Below are 16,713 nucleotides of genomic sequence, written 5' to 3'. Positions count from 1 at the left end.
AATACATACCTATCCAGGTTGCACGGCTCCTCTTCCTCTGAGCTTCTCACCAGGTCCCGCGCTCCAGCTTCACATCAGCTTGTCTCAGCTGACAGGCCGCTCGGCCAATCACAGGCAGGGACCGCCGCGGCCAGTGATTGGCTGAGCGGCCTGTCAGCTAAGACAAGCCGCTGTGAAGCTGGAGCGCGCAGGACCCGGGGAAAAGCACAGAGGAACCTGGATAATTATGTATACAGTTTAAAAAAAGGCTGCAAGGACATCGGTAATGATGTCCCTGCAGCCAGTGGCGTAGCTACCATAGAGGCAGGGAAGGCGGTTGCTATGGGGCCCGTGGAGGGAGGGGGCCCAGGGAAGATAAGAGCCTCATGTGTCCTTTTGCTTAACCCCTTATGTACTGCAGTGTGTAAGTGACCCAGTGTTCTCTTACATGCTGCAACACAAAAAAGGGTTAATATAAGCTCAAGACAATTAGCTCTCTGATAACCTCTGACCTCTGAGCTCCTGCAGAAGTCAGGGGTTATCAGTGCTGGAGTAGCAGGAGATAGCTAATTGTCTTCTGCATTAACCCTTTGTTTGTGTTACAGCATGTAAGAGAACACTGGGTCACTTACACACTGCAGTAAATAAAGGGTTAAGCAAAAGGTAGTCTGCTCCTGCACCTATGTATATAACCATGAGGTTCCTAATACGCTGTTATAGTTAAATACAGTGGATGGACAGAACAGTCAGACATTGGCTTTGTCCTCTGACAGTCACTGTTGTGGCTGCATGCAGGATTCTGCCTCTGGCCACAAGAGAATTTTATTTTTGCCACATCACCAAATATATATATATATATATATATATATATATATATATATATATGGGAGGGGGGCCCCATACAGTTTTTTGCTATGGGGCCCCATGAATCCTAGCTACACCCCTGCCTGCAGCCCTTGTTAAATGATTATCGGCCTGTGTAAAAGGGCTCAGTAAACGAGCGCCGGCACAGGTATTATCGGGCCCGTGTAATACCGCCCTTATTTTTAAGTGTTTAGTTGCTTTTGGTGGAATAACCAAGAGGGTTGTATTTCATTTTTCCTATAGGGGGTCATTTGATTACTTGTTACACCTATAGCCATTATTAGATTACCAGCTTCTGTTCTGTGCATTTGGATATAATATATAACTTCCTCAGCACGCTACTGAGAATATACTTCCAGTCTGGAGGATTAAGCTTGTCATATATGACAGGATTTTAATACCTTCGGATAATACTTAGTTTTCCCTACAGTGACAATCAGTGTCCGCTTCCCTCTATTATATGAGCTGATCAGTGCGACATTGGTAAATATATCTTATCTTCAGACTACCATTCCTATCAGAAGACTGTGTCCAAATCTAAATTAAGGGACTTTTACATGGGGTGACTATTGTCTAAACAGGATGATTATTGCCTAATTTAACCCCTTGCCTCCGCAGCCTGTTTTGGCCTTAATGCCTAGGGCCTATTTTTCAAATCTGACCTGTCTCTCTTTAAGTAGTAATAAGTAGCTTTTTGTAAACAACACAACATTTGCTCAAATATTTGAAAAATGTAGGTTTCTGTATATTCAAAATTCTCTTTTCCTAAGAAAGATAGTCATGTTACATAAACTTATTATTACTGCAGCATCTACAACATGTCTACTTTATGGTGACGTCATTTGGTGAACGTCCTTTTACTTTTTAGGATGTTAGAGGGCTTTGAAATTTTGTAGCGTTTTTTCAAATTTTCAGGAAAATGTCAAATTCTGATTTTATTATGGACCAATTCAATTTTGAAGAGGATTTATGGAGCCTGAATGTTAGTTATCCCCATAAATCCCTCCACTGTAAAAACGGCACCGCTCAAAGTATTAAAAGTAGCGTTTCATAATTTTATTAATCCTTAGGTGTTTCGCAGAAATATTCGCAAGTTAGAGGGGAAATTTTTAATTTTCATTTTTTTGGCAGATATTCAATTTTAATCAATTTTTTTCCTCTAACACAGCAAATACTAACTGAGAAATACCACTCACTATTTATTCTGCTTATTCCAATGTTTCTAGAAATCCCCCATATGTGGCGCAGTGTGTCACCTGACTCAACAACAGGCCTTAGACATGACAGAGACATGGGGATCTTTGGGGCCTTTTTTTATTTCAGTTTTTTTTAGCCATTATACCATGTTACAGAGGCCTTGCGGTCCCTAAATATTTGTGTAAGACAAGTTGACGTTTCCATCGGTAATATTCTGGGGAACATGTGACAGGAGAAAGAGTCGGTAATCCAGCACTTGAAGCAGAGAGATTTGTTTATTTTTCCAATGCCAAATTTACAAACAACATCTAAGTGCAGTGACCTCACAGGACGCGTTTCAAGCGCATGCGCGCTCTTGATCACCCCAAGATCAAGTGCTGGATTACCGACTCTTTCTCCTTAACTGCAGTATCATGCATTTGCCAGATGTGAATCCGGGGCACCAGAGAGTTTCTGGTCGGTGAGCTGACAAACATACGTTTATTGTTTGGAACATGTAACACCCTGATCATTTTTTGTTAAATTTTTTATGAGGTGTTACTAATAAAAAACACAATTTAGCAGCTGTTTTTCATCTTTTTTTTGCACACCATTTACTATACGTCACATTTGACATGTTATCTTTATTCATCAGGTAGGTACAATTACAGTTATATCCATTTTACATAGCATTTGTTATAGTTTATGGCATACTATAAAAACTGTCTTGCATATTGTAAGAGTAGTAATATTTTTATTCTTTTGCCAATGGAGTTATTTGAGGACCTTTTTTTGCGGCATTAGCTGACGTTTTTAGCTGTACACCTTTTGAGTACATGTAACGTTTTGATAGCTTTTTTCTGGGGCGGGTTTAACAAAAGAATGTAATTTTGGTTAGTTTTTTCTTTTCTTTTTTTACGGTGTTAATCGGGTGGGATAATTAATGTAAATAGACGGGGTCATTACAGACGCAGCGATACCAAATATGTGTATCATATTTATAGGAGATCAATTATAAAGGGGGAAGGGGAATGTGTATTATTTATTTATTTAAATAAGTATTTGTGTGTGTGTTTTTAACTGTTACTTTTACAGGTACATCTATAATACATTACAGCACATGACCTGTGCTGTAATGTATTATAGAATGAACGAGCTATCAGTACACTGACAGCTCATTCACAGGATCAGACCCCTGCCTCCCCCTGAAGGGGCCTGATCAGTATACACCATAGCAGCCCAGAGGGGGGGGGGGGCCCGAGGGGGAGGGGAAGGGGGGTTGGAGGGAGCTAATATCCCTCCAGATGCCCCATAGACACGGCGCCTATGGGGTTAACTGCCCATGGGGTAGATGTCAGCAGAGAGCACTGTGTGAGATTGAAAATAAAACAACATTTCCTACATGACATACAGCAGCTAATAAGTATGGGAAGACTTGAGATTTTTTTTTTTATAGAAGTAAATTACAAATCTTTATAACTTTCTGACACCAGTTGATTTGAAAGATAAAGATTTCTGCTGATCAACCGCTTTAAAACACCCAGAAATCAGCTGATAAATGTGCCTTAGCTTATTCATTGGCTGATCGTCAGGCTTGTGAGGCCTTAAAAATCATTGTGTACACAGGAGCAGACAGTAATGTAAGTGATGAGCTATGTACTGTAAGTGAACCATTTATCATTTGGGTGGCCCTGACTGCATAATCATTGAGAGTAGTATTGTGCATAGGTCTGCCATCTAAAAGGACACCAACGTTTTAGGTTATTGACTATCTCACTCGCAACAAAATGTTAAGCTTACTTGAATAAATGTGGCTGAAGCTGCAAAGTTATTGGAAGATGCATTTTTTATGGCTTTCTTGTCCTAAAATTGTATCAATCTTGCTCTTGTTTTACAATAATAGCTATTTAAAGTGCTGTTACGCAATTGCCACATATACATAGGCTCTTCAAGGTTGATCCAACATTATAAATATTAAATATTAATATGCTTACTGGTCCTCCAGGAGGGAGGCATCGCATATAAACTCCACACAGTTTACACATATTGTCAGTAAAGTGCTTATAATACATGTTACTGCAGTTCATAATATTTATATTTGTGAGCACATAACATTTCCCACAGTCCTTACAGCTAAGCCATCTGCTAAGTCTTATTTTTCTGAAGACTATAAATGAAAATAAACAAGTGTAATTGTATTAAGCTAAAAACAAAATACACAGAGTTGCATTAATTATTAGAGGTTTTGTGTTTCAGTATGGACATACGGTTTGCTGGAGGGTAAAGTAAGAGTAACTTTCATAAGGGATTTGGAAATAATTATATCAGGTGTCATTCCTACATGTGAACCTTTGGTTAGCAATGGCGTCACTGCCAAATCCACTACCCCTTCCTTCTTTTACATGGGGAATAAATGGGACATAAGCCCTTCCACTTTAAGTATGAGTATTAAAAGCCTTGGAGAAGCTACAGTATGTACATATCCATATAAATGCAAAAGGAAAACCCAAAACTTGTAACAAAGAGGCTGCCTCAGTGTTTATCAGCGGTGGGGTGGATGGGCCCCCTTTGCACCAAACAGCCTAATTAGCTAATTAAAAAGTTTTTAAGATCCAAATTGCAGATAGGGAAATCTTACAGAAGGTCAACTATCACAAAAGTATGCCAACAATCTGGGCATTATGGACAAGACTGAGATTTCTTGGCCTCAGTTTTAGGAGTCTTGTCTAGAGAAAATCAGACACTGCTTAACATCTGCCCAATATCAGTGAAGCATAGTGGTGGCAGGATTATGCTGTGGGGATGTTTTTCAGTGGATGGAACAGGAACAGGAAACACCAAGATATTCTTAGTGAAAACCTGATCCAGAGTGATCTGGACCTCATATTTATGTAAGGACATTGATCCTAAGCAAATAGCAAAGAAAACACCCGAGTGGCTTAGGGATAGTTCTGTGAATGTTCTTGAGTGGCCCAACCAGAACCCTGACAATGTAATATTTAGTTTTTTTAATTTTAATAAATTAGCAAAATTTCTAACATTCTGTTTTCATTTTGCCTTTGGAGTAATGTATGGAGTTTTGAGTGCAGCATGAGAGGGGATTTCCACTAAAAGACATAACTGACCTCCCTATCCTAGTCAAAACTAGTGCTAAGCCCTGTAGATCATGGCTCAAAGCTTTAGTAAAACTCATTATAATGGTTCTCAACAGGTTTCTCGTATTCATAATGGATCCTGTATAGTGTTGAGTGGACTTGCCGAATTGTTCACGTTTGATAACATTCTCCAAACCTGAACACTCTACATTTGACTCTTGACAGCTAGAGAAGTTGAATGCCAGAGACAGAACCGCTCTTGTCTTTAGTTCAGGTGCGGTTTGCAATTAACTTTCTTTAATTTCAATTGAATTGAGTTACAAACACCCCACACAAACTGGAGACAAAGAGTGGTGCTGTCTCTGGAATAAGGTAGTCATGTTTTTGTAGCGCTGAAACCCCTTTAATAATTCAGGATCCTCATATGTTATTGGGAGATGGCTAGATGCATTACACAACCTACCGTATATCAATCAGAACATATTAATACTTTAATTTTACATTCTGCTGAGCTCCCCAAGATGGATAGAAATATATAAGACATCGTGTAGCACATTAGTAACACATCCATCTCTGGCTTTCTGCTTCTGGAAAGCAATCAGTCATTGTCCTGTCTGCTCCTATTGCTGATTCATAATGAAAGGTATGCTTTGAAGATTCCTCAAACCCAAAAGCAGCTGTCTTCTCTAAAAAAATGCCCCACATGTGCTTTAGATAGTAATAGGAACTCTATGTTTAGCCAACAAAGGAGTGGACTCCATTTGCAGTGACCAATAACAAATGTGTTGTGGATTTCCTTTTCTTGTTTTCGTATACTTTCTAAGCCCTTATGGTTTACAAAATGGTACGATTTTTACATGCTTTACCATCAACAAAGATGTGAGAAATGCTGTATCCCTATAATGCCAACATGCACCAGGGCCTAGGGGACACATAAATATAACAGCATGCACAAGTAAGGACGTTGCTGTCATGGAATAACACATCTGAGTAGTATACAGAAAAAGAGCATGTAAACGAAGTATTTTTTTAAAAAGTGTTATAAACAAATAAGATTACCTATAAATATGTGCAGAATTCAGTTTCAGTTTCCATTTGCATCCAGTTGAATTTCTCTATGTACACCCATGTAAACCATACAGGCCAATCAACGTCTTCTCCATCTAGTGTAATATGGTGGTGGTCATGTGAATGCAAATAATTTGTTTAAAAAAGTACATTAAAGTGGTTTTCCAATAGTTTATCAGCACGGTGCCGACACCTCTGTGGATCAGCTGTTCGGTGGTTACGCTACACTGAGAACGGAGCCAGAATCGGTTTGCTCTGTTCCCTGTGTAGTGGTGGCACCAGGGTACTGCCGACTCAGCTCCTATTGAAACTGCGGCTACAATACACCAGCGCTGCTGCTACAGTTGTTTTTTTCTGGACAACCCCTTTATTGATTTATCAGACTTGATAATCGAGATTTCAGTGAATGTTAATAATTGTCCATTACCATGAATATTTTTTTGATATTGTCATAGCAATTTTATTTAGATTGTTTCCTCATAATCCCACCGTCACCCTGAGTCGAATGTTATTTTGGATGCGAAAGACTTTTTTATTCAACTGTTTCTTGTTTATGAATTAAGCAAGAGAATGTGATTTGCAGCAAACAGGAGGTTATTTAGGGTGAAAACTGCAGAAATACTCTGCTAAGGTATTAGTCATTACAGAATAATCTTAAATGAAACCAAGTATATTCAGCCATTGTGACTTCTCTGATATATTACTACTTCGGTATTCATATTAGATTGACTTACAGTAGTAATAGGCTAAAATTGTGTAATGTCAATTAGAATTATCACTTATGATAGACTGACAGACAGACAGACCAGCTTTAAATGACTACATTTTTACTAGCATGCACTTTGAAAGACTCATCAGATAGAAACAGCATATAATTGAGCATATAAAAGGACAATGCATATGTGTGTACACATATGCATTGTCACTTTATATGCTCCATTATATGCTGTTTCTATCTTTTTCTATCTCCCCTATTGTGTCCATTGTGATTGCATTGTAATACCAATCCTAATATCTAGGTATGCAATTGGCATACATGTAAATATTTTATAGAACAACAAATAATTCATTGCTTTACAACATCAGCTGCACTTTATAATATAAAACGTAGTGCCATAATGTACAGTTCTTTCTGAAACATTTACAAACAGTATGTCTTTATTATTATTATTTTTTTTTTAACAGGTAATATCTGACGAAAGGGTTATTAAAACTGAATATGGGCTTTTAATTCGCAGCTTACAAAAGAAAGATTCTGGAATGTATTATTGTAAAGCACAAGAACATACATTCATTCATACCTTGGTTAAGCTCAATGTAAAAGTGATAGAAAATGAGCAGATGGAACAAACACAGAAAATGGAGGAGGATGAGGCTAGAGGCCGAGAGTTAATAACAGAGTCAAGACTGAGGTACAAGGACTATTTGCAACTTCTAAGCAGCCCTAGTTTCAGCATGGATGAGTACTGTGAGCAGATGTGGCACAAGGAGAAGAAGCGGCAACGCAACAAAGGTGGCGCTAAGTGGAAACATGTTCAAGAGATCAAAAAGAGCAGGAACAGGAGACACCATGAACAGAGAGAGAAGCGTGCTAGAATTTTATCTGCATAGACTGAACTCAGAGTTCCATGGACATTCTTATATTATTCCGTTGTGTACATTTCTTGTAGTAATATTCCCTTTACGACTAGGAAGTACTGATGCATACAAGACAATGTAGTACCAAGAATATCCTAGGAAAGTGAAGTCACTTCACATTTTGTATTACAGCTTTCAGAAAATAGACTGGGTTAAAGGGGATATAGACTTCTTTGTGTAGTGTTTGTATGTAGCTTCATCTTTGGGGTTAAGTTAATAAGGACTTTCAGGCTTTTATTTATTAAACTATGTTATTAAGGTGTTCCGTTCTCTTCCTTTTTGTAAGTTGTAAGTTAATATTGGGATGTTTTAAGTAACTGTTTACTTTTTTATTGTTTAGTTTTTATTCTACTATTGAATATTGTATTTTTTAGACAGCCTGATTATGAGACTTTTGTTTCACAATTGTATGGTAAAAGTAGTGGTGCAAAAAGTGTACAAAATAAGCAAAAAATGCAAAGAAAGGTGAATACACTGCCCTAGCATTCCACTAATGGTTTAACGTTAGTGTTTGGTAATTCCATGGACCTAATGATCTTCTGCTTTAATAACATTCATTTTATTACAGGTAGTAGAAAGGTTTTCATACTCCATTGAGCTCTCTAAAGTCAGGAAAATACGCACAATCAAATAAAATACTTGTTGAACTATACAGAGTTTGCTTGTGTTGGTATTTTGGGTCTATATTGAAGCATCAAGAGGGTTTCCTGGATCAACTACTGATATTATTTGTAAGGCCAGGCAGTTTTTTAGTGACAATCATGCCAATTGTTTATACTATGGGAATGTGTCAACTATTGTCGAGAAAAGGTGGCTGTCAATGTTAAAAGATGTCCGCCTTTTCCCGCTATGATCCCAGAGTGGGAACATAGCGTTAGACTATGTTCACATATCATCAAAAAATTATGAAAGTTTTTTTTTTTTTAACCATTCGTCATTTAACACTAAATAATAACACTAATAATGTTAATATAGGCATAATGGTTGTTGTTATAAAATAATGGATGTTATTTATCGTTTAATGGCGACCCGCCAATAAAACAGATGTCATTTTGTTGGTATGTGAACATATGTGGTAATCCAGGGGTGCTAGGTGGAACTTGCAAGAGTAGATGTTGCAGTACCGCTGCGGCACTTGTCATGGGGCTCAGAGCGCTATATTCCCTCTCTCTGGTTTCCAACACATACCCATTAAGGCCAGGTTCAGACTATGTAAGTGTGCGGCTGTATTTGCGGCTGTAATTGTGCGGCGGTATTTTTGGTGGTTCATGCGTACGCTGGAAAGTATAGGATATACGGCTGCACAGTGCACACTATGTATGAATCTACGGCCCGATCGTAAACGGACCCGCAAAAAATGAACAAGACCATTGTTTGCGGCTGGAAACGCAGCCGTGGATTGACAGGCGGTCCGTACGGAGTACTTCAAAAATAGCCGGCAATGATGCCGAATGCCGATGCCTCTAATAGTTAATATATTAAATTAATAAAACACATTTTCTTTGTAATAAAGTCCCTTTCGTTGGTCAATAATTTAATTCTAACGAATCCATCATTTTGCAATTAAATATACTGTTAAAATAAATATATATATAAATAAATGTATATTTATATATATATTTATTTTTTGACAGTATATTTAATTGCACAATGATGGATTCGTTAGAATTAAATTATTGAACAACGAAACTGAATTTGTTTCATCGAAAATGTGTTTTATTAATTAAATATTAATTAGTACAGGAAGCTCCATAAGCCGTTAATTCATATCAACACAACATCAAAAATATTGAAAAGGCAGACGATTTAAAAAAATGTCTGTTTGTGCCGAATTGTAACTGACTGCAATGGTAATGCATTGAAGTCAATGGGAAGGCGGATGTCTAATGCACACAGTGCATTGAATAAGGGACGTTTTTGCCGCAGGTGTAAGAATAATGAACGTTAACATTATTTTCGGACGTCTTTTGCACACAGCGGATGTCTTTTATTAGTAGTTCACACAGTTTTTCTTTTGTCACCGTTCTTTCTCCGTTTTAACTATTAAATTCAATGTACTTTTCAATTAAGCCACATCCAAAGGCCAATTAGTAACTCAAACTAAAATAATGTACAAACACCAGTCATTGCACTAAGGGGAGGCCAGGCTGCTGAATGAAGTCCGTTAGTTTAGACTCAAAATAATGGATGTCATTTTAAACGGAACTGAAAAACCGTTGTGTGAACAAAGCCTTACTTTAATTTTTGTTGGCGGCAGAATACGCTTTTAAAATTCTGCCGCCGGCAAGTCTGATCATGTGCCAATGATGAAGTTCATCTGGCAGTGCCCTTGACTGTTTACACTCAAAATGCAGTCAACAGTGCTGGCGGTTTAATTCCGTCCTCAGTGTGCACCTGAAATTATAGTTACGGAGGCCATGCTCGCACAAAGTATGTTTTGTATAAATCACGGCTGTTGTTGCAATTTGCCGTGATTTTTACAAAACATACGTTATATGTGCATGAATGGAATATTGGCAGGAGTGTATACACATAGCATATGATCCGGCTGGGATGCGCCCGCATCCCAATTCATCAGAAATAAAGATCATCCTGCCTTTACGGCGGTACCAGCTGGGATGATCTTCAGTAACACTGGCCGTTCTGTGACCTGGCCGGGTCACAGATCGTCTGGTGTTATACAATGTGTGAACATGGCCTAATTGCTCAATGAATATTGAAATATTGATTCAATTGTTAAGTAATCGTCCTGTTTATATTGCTCTCAGCTTTCACATATATTTTACATACGCATTTTTAGCCAAAATGAGGAGTGGGTCCAATATACTGTACAGAAAAGATACAAATCTTTCCATTATAGTTTTTCTCTGTGTTGGTTCTACTTCCGGTTTTGCCTAAAACTACTAACCAAAATAGTATATGTGAAAGACATCTTACAATCTGTGCACCTGACCTGATCAGATAAATACGACAGAATGGAAAACGTTTCTTTTGAAGCAGAGATCTTGAAATGCCATAAGAAACCCATGTAGAAAGTGTATTGGAAAGCTGTAAAACTTCTGTATAATTCATAGTGACATATTTATCTCACTTTAACTTGCTTTATAATTTTGATAAAGACATTATCATGACAAAGTAGGTCAGTAGTGGTCAGCTAGCCATGTTGAAGGCGCCTTAAATCCTGCCATTAAAGAAAATCCCTTCACCAATCCTGCCACATAGGCTCAGCGCTAAGCTCAGCGCTTTTACCCACTCAGCTTAGCGATCAGTGGAGAAACCTCAGCATCTGGAAGCCCATAGTAAAAACTTCTGACATGTCTCTATGACATGTTAAAAGTTTTTCAAAATGCTAGGTACTCTTTAAAAAAAAAGCTTTTAGCAGCATTAAAATGAACATGTGTAAAAATGTGCAAACCAAATGCCCTGTAACAGAGGAGAAAATAAAGTTCTGTTCTTTGTAAATGGAGAGGGTGCTCAATGTGCAGAAGTACTCATGTCTTATTGTTATCTGTGGTAGGTAACTTTCCTTCTACTGAGTTCTGCACAACAAGCACAAAAGGGCCCAGATAGCAGTGGGGCATGGTTGGTGCACATGAAAATGTTTTATTTAGTTGCTTTGTATGACTTTGTGCCAGAACATTTATAAGTGATTTTAAAATCGTGGTCTTTTTCATTGTTTACATACTTGAATAACTTATAGAGGATCATATAACATATTTTATAGAAACATTACATAAGGGCCATATAACCTGTAAAGCAGCTGGGAAATAAACGTCAAGGAGGCTTACAATGAATGTGTATTATTCATGCCGTTCTGACATTATGAAAGAATTATTGAATATGTGTGATAGTAATGAATAATGTCTCTTTCTAGTTAAACATCGTTGCTGCTCTAAAGCAAGTGTCATGGACAAGCTCTGACATAATGAAACACTCCATGGTTGCTGCTGACTGTCACATGACAGTTTCCCGTTTGGTTTTCATAACTGAAAGTGAAAAAACAAATTGGAAGACTCTATCATGGTTCAGAGCTGAATGCAGGACATATGTTAAGACCAGACTTGTTGTGTGATCCCTGGAGAAGAACACACATGCTGCTGAGTACCCCCAGCATGCAATCCTGCTTTGTAGTGCAATTCAGTACTGTAAAGCCATAGTCCTGTACCATCAACTGCTGCAGCCTTGTTGCAGAAATTTCCGCCACTAAAAAAAGTTCCAATCATTTTTGTCCGTAAGCACAGGGGATTCTTTAACCCAGTTAAATGACTAGGACAATAGCTGAAATTTCTGAAAGAAACCTGTTACATGTGACAACACCCTAAGGCAGTCGTCTTTAATGAAATCATTATTTGCGGTCGTCATTATCAACAGACATCTTTTGGCGCTAAAATGGCAGCCATCCAGAAAGATAGTCATCATTTTCTCATTGTGGGAAGATAGCCTTCATGTAACCTGTATTATTAAAGGGGTTATCCAGCGCTACAAAAAAATGGCCACTTTCCCCCCTACTGTTGTCTCCAGTTCAGGTGTGGTTTGCAATTAAGCTTCATTTACTTCAATGGAGCTGAGTGTCAAAACCCCACCCAAACTGGAGACAATAGTAGGGGGAAAGTGGCCATGTTTTTGTAGCGCTGGATAACCCCTTTAAATGCTACTTTGCTATACAAGGTAGATATAATAGCCTTCTGTGTTTCTCCAGCTGCATAGCTGTACAGCTGAGACAAAAAAAAGCATATTTCGAAAACGGTTACTTTTGAACATTATACAATTTATTGCATATATATATATATATATATATATATATATATATATATATATATATATATATATCCTGTCAGATAAAATCCCAACCAAATATCTTATTGCATATGTAAAATGGACTGTATAATGTAGACTTTATGGGCCTCCCTTAGGCTCCTAGGCCAAGTTTCATCCTTATTGTCTGCACCCTTCAAGTGTTCCTCACTTGATCTTTAGCAGCACAACACAAACTGGGGTTCAGAGACAACACGACTCTTGTCTCCAGTTCAGGCACGGTTTGCAATAAAGCTCCATTCACTTCAATAGAACTGAGCAGCCAAACCCCACCCAAGTTGGAGACAAGAGTGGGGCTGTCTCTGGAAGAAATTGGCCATGTTTTTGTAGCGCTGGATAACCCCTTTAATAATCCTCTGCCAGTGCATGGGCACGCTTCAGGGCTTATGGGGCGCATGTTTCTACGTAACTGGCCACTCACTGAAATCTACAGTGCCTCAGAACTGTTGTAGATTTCTGCAGCAACTTACACCTGTGTGTAGGCTTAAAATGGGATAACTATGGCAAAGGCAGAGGCATTGCCCTCCACCTACAGCTGCACCCACTGTCCTGAACCAGTAGAAGCAAATTTCTCAGCTAAATGGGTTTTTAACTATTGGTTGTAAGCAAGAAACAATCCATTCTCTGACAGCAACCAGAGGTCTTTAACCCCTTAAGGACAAAGACGAAAACAACCTTAAGGACCACGTCAATTTACATTTTTTAATTAATGACGGAACCCTTCAAAATATAATTTTTGGGGTGAATTTGGGACAAGTAATGCAATTACGCAAAGTTTTGGCGGGGTTATGCGTTTACGTAATGCACTTTACGGTAAAACTGACATTTTATCTTTATTCTATATGTCAGTCTGAACATAGCGATATCCATGTTTACATAGCTTTTCTTATGTTTTACTATTGTTATTAACAGTAAAACATTTTTTTTGCAATTAGGTATATTTAAAATTACCCTATTGTAACTCCTATAGCACATTAACTTTTTTACCTATGGGGCTGTATGGGGCGTCATTTTTTGCGTCATGATCTCTAGTTTTTATTAGTACCATAGTTGTTTAGATTGTATGTATTGATCACTTTTTATTATTATTTTTTTATATATAAAATATAATTAAAAAATCAGCGATCCTGTTTTTTTTTACCGCTTTTTCTCCACGCTGTTCACCGTGCAGGAATATTATTATTTTACTTTGTAGAGCGATTACGCACGTTACAACATATAATATGTTAATTTATTTTATTACTTTTATGTGTTTTATTTATAAAATGGGAAGGGGGGGGATTTAAACTTTTATTGGGGGAGGGGCTTTGGGGCATTTTTAATAACGTTCATTTATTTTATTACACTTTTTAAGTCCCCATATGGGATTTTTACACACACATATATATGACAGACTCTGTAAAAAGACTGAAGACCTTACTGCACAGTGAGTTTGCGATCTGGACCCCCACGTGTCCCGATCAGTAAGTGACAAGAGATGTTCCTGTCACTTACACTTAAACGCTGCGGCGCGATAGCGGCATTCAAGGGGTTAATGGCAGATGGGCGCGCAATCGCGGCAGCCCGCTATTGAGAGTGAGGGCCTGGCTGGTGATAGCAGCCAGTCCTCACCCATTATAAAGCGAGATCAGCTCCTGAGCTCACTTCCTAGCGCAGCCCCCCAGCAGGGTGTACATTTACGCCCTCCTGCGTTAAGTCTACGCCCACGGTCGTTCAGGGATTAAAATGGTGGAAATCTGAAACAATATGTTTTGACAGTTGCAGTAAAATAATATATGTGATAATGTCACCCTCATTGGCGACCTAGCAACCACATGGTTGGGTGGGGGGGGCCTGGATTACCGCGGCGGACCAAGGTATAGAGAGGGCACTTAATGGCCGAGAAACCCCGCCTCTGTGACATCAACGACTAAAATAATTTTTTAACATAAAAGCTGCACAGGAAATCACCTGTAAAGGTAATTTTGCACTGTTCAGCAGCTGCTGTGCCTGCTGCTGCAAATGTCACATCCACTAACAAAGATGACAGTATCACATTAGGGTTTAGCTAATACTATACTATTTTATATGTTATATTCCTTATTGTAAACTATCCTCTTAATATGAGTGCCAAACGCTGACTGGGTGGAGTTAAAAGTTTGACCACTATATAATATATGGTGTGGTTTAAATGAATGATGTGGGAAGCTTTTTTGGTTTTATTTGACTTTCCATAGCTGTGTGCCACTAGACTATGATATCAGCCAACTTAAATAGACAGGAACCTTCCTTTCCTTGTGGTGAAAGGTCAGGTATGATGAAGAGTGATTTATTGGATAGGAAAAATCTACAACGGAACATCAGCATATATCAAACTGTGCAGCTTTGCTACAAAGTTATTTTAGTATGATGTTCATATTTTACTTATGTTCCAGTTTTCTTTATTTTTTGAAGTGAATTCCAAGTTTTACTTTGCCTCTTGATATTGCTTTAAATACAGTAGATTATTTGATATTATATCTCCCTCTAGTGGTACTTGTCATCATGACAGTCTAGATAAAAAATAACATTATTAAGAAAACCAAAGACATAGAAAATGAGCTCATAATTTGGCACAATTGTTTATTATATTACAATTCTTGCTTTATTGTATGGTTACAGATAAAATCACCTAGAGATTAAACAGAAAGTTCAGATGAATTCGGTACCTTCAGTATAAGTCTAGGACTGCATGGCTTTAGCTGTAACAGGTCACATAGCTAAAGATTGCTGTGTTACTTTCCTGAAATTTTCAAGGATAAAATTCTAAGTAGCTTACATTAAAGGGGTATTTCACCAAAAATCTTGCTTGTATTGTTAAATAGCCCGCCAATAGGTCAATATATTGCTCAAAGCAAGTAATTAGGGATTTTGAGCAGTTTAGTCTCTATTTCTCCTGACTCTCCACAAAAAAATTAGCTAAATGGAGTCCACTTTGTCTCACTCCTTCCTCCTGCCACGCCACATCACAGCACCTCCCTCCTGTGCCAGGCCTGTTACTAATGTACAGAAGACTCAGCACCCTGCCTGATGCCCCCATCATCCCAGCAGGCAGCCCCTTGGACCTGGACACATCATTTCCCTGAGTAGACTGTAGAGCACCAGAGCGTTTCCCTCAGCTGCAGTAGGTCTAAGTGACTCAGCTCTCTGCACCCATTATTCTGGTAAACCGCCTGTAGATTCGGGTTACCTTGTAGCTCTGTTAGAGCAGCACACTTCCAAAGTCAGGCCTTCATGGAGAGTAGAGTCCTGTAGCTTTGATCGAGTAGTGCTTGAACACAGTATGCACACAGACTTATCCTGCTCTCCACCAAGTGACCAACAGGAAAATTAGGCAGGTTGGGTTTCTATTGACCCAAGCCTAGCTGGCCTCTATTTTTTTCTCTCCAGTGCTCCATCACTTAGCAGTGACCCCCACCACACTTAGCAGTAAGCCATAACATACCCCCCCTCCACCCCCCCACAACCACACACTTAGCAGTAAGCCATAGTGATAGCACCAATCCCCCTTGTGTGCAATAAACATTGTTAGTGGTTGAGTGCATGAAAAGCACCAATCATTACCAATGATTATTATAGTGGTCTTGGTCAACAGTAATTGTAATTGCCAGGAATGTCTTAAAGGTATATAATACTATATTTTTTAATGATTTCACTAATTCCCATTGTCAGGAATTGGTCTGCTTTGTCTGGGCTGCTCTCTTTCAGTTGCAGCTTCAGTGATGATGAGCAGTGGACAGGAAATAAAGCTAAGGGGGAGGGGGATACATGAACGGACCAATCAGGGAAATGTAGTTTTCCAGCAGGCACCATCTTGGATATAGATCGCCTTTGAGGACACATAAAAACAGGAGATGGCTCAAAATACTCAGGGGACTTGGTGAGTAAGAGCAGCTAGGTTTGGGAGCATTTAATTTTTTTTTAGCATTTAGGTGGAAAATCCCTTTAACTGTGATGTAACTTGATTTAGGGCCAGTTATACAACAATCTTTGGACACATTACCCATTTTGTGACCAAATTCACAAAATGGGTCACAAATTCATTTTCTGAAATCCATTA

General features: G+C 38.5%; 1 protein-coding gene across 3 annotated transcripts in view; it reads left to right on the top strand.

Moving 5' to 3' along the window:
• The window catches only part of SEMA3D (semaphorin 3D), a 248,212-nt gene extending 240,130 nt beyond the window's left edge, over window positions 1-8,082 (top strand). For all 3 annotated transcript variants that reach the window (XM_069978391.1, XM_069978382.1, XM_069978401.1), the window contains one exon: window positions 7,368-8,082. In XM_069978391.1, coding sequence (XP_069834492.1) covers window positions 7,368-7,793 — 426 coding nt within the window. In that variant the 3' untranslated portion in view covers window positions 7,794-8,082. The remainder of the gene's footprint in view (window positions 1-7,367) is intronic.
• Window positions 8,083-16,713: the final 8,631 nt, after the last annotated feature.

Source organism: Dendropsophus ebraccatus, chromosome 1, assembly GCF_027789765.1.
Source record: "Dendropsophus ebraccatus isolate aDenEbr1 chromosome 1, aDenEbr1.pat, whole genome shotgun sequence".
NCBI classification, from domain to species: Eukaryota; Metazoa; Chordata; class Amphibia; order Anura; family Hylidae; genus Dendropsophus; species Dendropsophus ebraccatus.
This window is presented reverse-complemented; position numbering and strand designations above follow the sequence as displayed.